Source organism: Balaenoptera acutorostrata, chromosome 10 (genome assembly GCF_949987535.1).
Source record: "Balaenoptera acutorostrata chromosome 10, mBalAcu1.1, whole genome shotgun sequence".
Classification (NCBI taxonomy): domain Eukaryota; kingdom Metazoa; phylum Chordata; class Mammalia; order Artiodactyla; family Balaenopteridae; genus Balaenoptera; species Balaenoptera acutorostrata.
In genome coordinates, this window is record NC_080073.1 from 26391797 (window position 1) to 26397796 (window position 6000).

Sequence of the window (6000 nt, forward strand, 5' to 3'; positions counted from 1 at the left end):
CCCAGCTGGCAAGGTCCGTGCGCAAGAGCAGGTGCTGGCCGCTGCCCGAAGATTAACCAGGTTATCAGACCTTGGGCCTGAGATGTGTGGCATACCCTCCGAAAGGGAGGCAGGCCAGGGAAAAGCCGCCCGCCACCAAGGCTGAAGCATGCCGCGACGGGGCAAGATATGTTTCCATGGCAGTGCACGGCTGCTCCCCCACGTGACCCCCAGAGAGCCGGCCAGCCTACAGGCCCACCAGGGAAACCCGTCAAGGCCTCGCCTGGAGGTGTGAACTTCCTCCAGTCTCCCCTCATCAGTGCTTGGATGTGAACCCAAGACTGGGGGTGGGAGGAAGCACTGCTTCCCTATTTGCTGTGCGGGCCCCAGAAAATCCTAGAACAGCTTCTGGGGATCTCTTCACCTTTTTATTCCTACTGTCATCCTCAGCGGCGGCACCAGCATCCGTTCCTTTACGGTCTCCTGTGGGCCGGACACTAGCCAGGTGCTTGAGTCTAATACATGAATCCTACCACCCCCACTAACCCTGCACAGGGGCCGTTATCTTAGACTCTGAGAGAAACAGGGCCTTGGCCGAGGCCCCTCAGCTAGGAAGTGATAGAGGCGGGATTTGAACCCCAGGCCTGTTCGACCTGAGGGGCCCGTGGCTAGAGTTCTTCAATCTTATCACGCTTCCCTCTCCTTACCCAGAAAATGGAGATAACAGCAATACCTATTTCAAAGGGTTGTTGTGATAAGTAAATGACGATACACTTAGCTAAATTTCAATAGCTGGCACACAAGAAAGGATCAATAGATAAGTATTATTATTGCTATTATGACTCTATAAAGTCTCCCAAGGTATAATAGGGAAACAAAAAGAAACAACAACATATATTTGAATTTTCCCCAAAGTGGGCTCTCTTTCACATTATCCACGTACACTCTCAGATGCTACTTGTGTACACAGTTCCACTTCTGGCAGGTGAGCTTTAAGAACCCTCTGGGCCATACTCACATTCTACCATGGGGGACTCTATTTTGCTGAATGGGATGCATTGGCCTGTTCCCCCTGAGCTGCAGTTTCTCTTTGGGCGATTTCAACAACTTGGAACTTAACGAGGATGCACTTAGAACACCTCCACTGGAAGAACGGCTGCTTCCACTTCCACTGCCTCCTTTGCTTTTGGACAGAGAAGGGAAGAAGGAAAATACTGAAGTGGGAGGAACGGCCAAAGAAGGCTTGCTGGATGAGCTATGTCTTCTTTCTGAAAAGGAACACAAAAGGGGGGGGGGGGGGGAAGACACTGTTTCAGGCAAGTCTCCAATGGAACCCTGGGGGAGTCCCCGGAAATCAACACATTTAGGTTCAAATACGTGTCACTAGTGAAAATATATTACACTCAGCAGCTTTCAGAAATGGCTTATCTAGACCCCACAGACTTACTCTGGATTCTAGGAACTGGTCCTTCTGCTTAGGAAACGTCTCGGCATAAAGAGGTTTATCATACATAGATAACCATTAGGAAGCAGACATTCTAAACCTGAGAATAGTGGGTTTTGCATTTTAGAAAGGAACCTCACTGACTGCAACTTGTAGTCAGAGAGGGGGAAATTATTCATTCATCTGCAGAGCTCTGCTAATTGACACTGCACGGAATTCTTTCTGCCTTTCTAGCATAGTACCTCTCCAATTTTCAAAATAGCAAAATGTTAAGAAACAAGTTGTACCTTAATTTTTTTATTTTTGTCACTACCCACCAGTATATGGCACCAAATAAGAATGTTTCTAGGGTTACCTTATCGTTCCCTAAGAACCTGTGCTGAAATTTTCCAGTGAATCACTTCACTCCCCACTCCCAACCCCCCCCCCTTTTTAAATAATCTCACTTGACTACAGATGGCACAGCTCTTGTTCACACCATAGGATGCCAAAGGCGCAAGACAAAAATACCACAAATAGCTAAGCCTGCTTTTTATACCAGGAAGTAATTCATGGTTAAGTAAGGACTACGCAGGCTTAACTGAAAGTAAGTCTATCCACTAGAGAATCAGGTTTTCTCAGAGTAAGGCAACCCACACTAAATAAATCGAGAGCTGTTGAGGAATGTTACCATCGGAAACAAGTAAATTATTTAGTAACTTTATCTACTTAAGTACCTCAAGCTGGTAGCTTGAGTAGTTGCCTTTAGTTAAACTTGTAATTTAAAATATGTTTGCTTTACTCTTAAGTTTTAAAACGTATGTGATCCAACATTTATTTATCACAATATGGAAGCTATATGAGTATTTTTTAAATTAAGCATATTAGAATCAATTTGACTACAACCATCATGTAAAGGATTTATTTCCAAAGGTCCTTTTACATCAGTCCTGAGACTCTCTGTGAAGCTGTGCTGACTTCTTCCCAGAAGAGCATTAGCTCAAGGACGCTTTCTGAGGTACTAAAGAGCCTGCTCTACACCAGGACAAAATCATCCTGCTACCTACAGGCAGAATTCAAATTCTCCAACTAGACCGCACAAGGGCTACAAGCAGGTCAGGAAGGCTAAACTGATAGTAATTTATAAGTGCCTGCTGCTTTTTTTCCCGCCAGATATGAAAGTAGTGTGTAAGGAAGGGAAAGTTAAAATAACAAGTTTAATAATTTTCCAAATTTGGCACCTGAGGTCTTCTTTAAAAAAAATTAGTTTCCTTCTCTTCCGTGATCCCAAAACACTCTGAATCTACTTTCAAGCACCAGCACTTGTCAGCCAGGACTGTAAAAAATCTGTCTCCCGTTCTGCCGACTCCCTTGGATGGTGGAGCTTCCTGTCTCGGTCATCTGCCCCTGACAGCGTGGCACAGAGTAGGCCTTCAATTAACATTTGCCCCATTGCTACAGCTCTTCTTATGAAGAGAGTGATTTTCAAATGGTCCTAGACGAGTGGTTCTCAGCCTTGGCTACACATCGGCATAATCTAATGAGCTTATTAAGAAAGACTGATGCCTCAGTCCCACCTTCAAAGATTCTGAGTCTGATTTTTCTGTGGCCTGGGCATCCAGACTTTTACAAGCTCTTCTGTGTGATTCCACTGCGCAGCCAATGGTGAGAGGCTACCCTAGACTAGGCTAATGCCTCAAGAACCGTTAACCACAGCTGAGTAAATCACCATCTGTACGGCACCGAGAACACTGCCCGGCACGTGGCACTATACACCAGGGTTTGTTAAATGAAGCTCACCGCTACTACTTGTCCTCAACTAGTGTTTTCCAAACTTCCCTCAACTGCAAACTATTTTCATCATTCTTACCAAAGACACATAAAATACTATTTTTTACTCAACACTTTTATTCAAATTATCAACTCTACTGTTCCTTCCTCCTCCTTAATCTAATACGCACCAGTCTTTCACGGGGACAGCATTGGTATTTTGGACACAACAATCCTTGTACAGGATTTCAGGGCGGTTAGAATTCCTGTCCCCCAGCCCTTAATCACCAGTAAGTAGTGCCCCTCTATCAGGGGCAACCTGAAACTACCCCCAATCTGTTTTCAGATGGCCCAACGTGAAGCAGGGTACCACTCTCAGTGTTTTCCAGAACTCTTACCGTTTTCCAAAACAATAGCATTTATAAAACAACAGGTTTAAAAAGTGTGTACTATATATTTCTGATATACATTAAAATAAATAAATATTTAAATTAAAATGTTCAGCCACAAAAATCACCCCCAGTGGCAGTGTACTAAAGGAATAATTCCCATGTCTGTGGTACAAAGAGGGGGAAGAATTCCAACCAGAACTTTGACTTCTAGGAAATACACTCTTTTTACTATTTTGGGGGTATCAGAATTCTCAAGCAAGTGTCTCAGAGTAAAAGTGATATATTTTCTCTGATATCAAATGATGTAAATAAAATTCTCAATCGAATTAAACATAGTTCACTACAATGCTTGTTTTGAAAACGTAAACTTATTCCGAAGTCACTGATCTACTAAGGAACAATTTGAGCATAAAGAATTTTTGCGTTTCCTTTTGCAAGATTTCATCTGCAAGAAGCACTAGGTGAATGCAGAAAACCACACCTGGCTAAACTGAGCCACATGGGCATAAAAGCTCACACCCTCAGCCTGCCCAGCACCCCCCCGCCCCCCCGCAAACATCCACCATCCACCTCAGTTCACCATGGACCTTAGGAGCCACACCATCCACGGCTGGTGCTACACCTTTCCCTCGATATCAGATAATCTTCCTTCCACCACTTCGCGATAGCTTACAAACTGAAACCCTTCCGACACCTACCTGCAAAAGCACGTCAGGTTGTTTTCCAGGAAAACTGTCATATTAGAATGAATATTTATGTATTTTTTAAACTATTTAATACACATAAAACTGTGCTACCATTCTTGTTAGGTTCCTATCTTTTTCTGTGTGTCACCGATGAAGTTTTGAGTGTTGTGCCATTTATCCATTTTTCTAATGAGTCTTCCTGTGGTTTTTTATTGCGCCATTTTGCATAGTGCAGTAATTTCTTAGGAATGTGTGCTGTCTTATGGCAGAACTGGCTGCAACTTCCAGTCTGCCCTTCCGATTTTTTCTTTTTTTTTTTTTTTTTTTTAGCTGCACCGAACGGCATGTGGGATCTTAGTTCCCTGACCAAGGATCGAACCAGAGCCCCCTGCAGAGGAAGCGCGGAGTCCTAACCACTGGACCACCAGGGAATTCCCTGTCCTTTCAATTTTCTATTCCCATCATAGTCCACTTTCCCTGTTTTTCTTCCGTTAATGCTTTTTTTTTTTTTTCTGAGTCGTCTATTAACTCTTGATACGGGATTTCGCATTACAAAATCAAGAGTCAAAGCTTTCTAACATTAAAGGTCAGCTGATGTATCAGTAACATTTCAAAAAAGTTGTATTTTCTACTGCAACAATAAAAGCTATTTAACAACTAAGAATGGCAATCTATCATGTGAACTTCCTTCATTCACTAGAACTTGAAAACAGACTGCGGCGCGCGCGTGTGTGTGTGTGTGTGTGTGTGTGTGTAACTGTGATTCTGGCTGAAAAAGTGCCAGCTCAAATCCTTGTCATGCTGCTGAATTAAGTTGTTCCTTCACATCATGGTCTGGTAACTCATTCTCTGGAAAGGGTGGCATTTGGCTTTCCCTTCACGAGAAAGCAAAGAGGAAAAACCAAATTAAATTATAGATGAGTTGGACTCTCCCCAACCTTTCACATTGGGCCCTTATTTCTCTTAAAATTTTTAAACTGGGCTTCAGTTTTAAAAAAGTGTTTGTTTCTAGATCAAAAGGGAAACGGGCAAGTTACGGGTAGGGTTAGGGACCTTATATTAAGTGGACAAACTGGTGGCCAGATGCTAAGCATAACTGAAGTGTGGGTTTGGTGAGGAGTCCAAGTTGAGTTTTCAAAGCACTCCTCTCTCCAGGGTCTGGCACCAGCCCAGAGAAAGCACACTCTGTCCCTGAATGAGGAGGGCACTGTGAACGGCTCCAGCAAGCAGGAGAGAACAGGCAGACCAACAAACAGACAGACACAGATACAGTGAAAAGACAGAGCAGAGACAGAAGGACAGACACGGGTGAGTGTGTGGTGTATGTGGGGGCAGTGCTGGGGTTGGGGGCGGGGGGGAGCACAAAAGACAGACAGATCTGGAAACAGAGGACAGGGAGAAAGAGGCAGAGAGCAAGAGATGGATGCATCGGGCTTTTTTTCCCTTGTGGGCCTGAGCATGTGATACCACTGCAGGCAAGGGTAGGATACCGGGGTGGCCAGTGGAGAGGACAGCTTTAAGGTCTTCCAAAATAGAAAGCAACCAAGAATACTGAGCTTATAATTGTGGATTCACGCTGAGGTTTAAAAAAAATATATATGTAAGTGTTGACACCTAGGTACAAACCAAAAAGGAGTTCAAAGCAAATAATTAGATCTTTTAAAGGCATATACATTGCTTTGGGGAAAAAAACTAAAGATAACTTATAATGTGTAAAGTGTCAAAGTTAGGACACAAACCTAAAATGCAG

General features: G+C 43.6%; 1 protein-coding gene across 1 annotated transcript in view; it reads right to left on the reverse strand.

Annotated features, from left to right (window-relative positions):
* Positions 1 to 6000, reverse strand: part of ATXN7 (ataxin 7) — an 87312-nt gene that overhangs the window by 20963 nt on the left and 60349 nt on the right. The window contains 1 exon segment of the mRNA XM_057554953.1: positions 998 to 1247. Within this exon segment, the coding sequence (XP_057410936.1) occupies positions 998 to 1247 (250 nt within the window).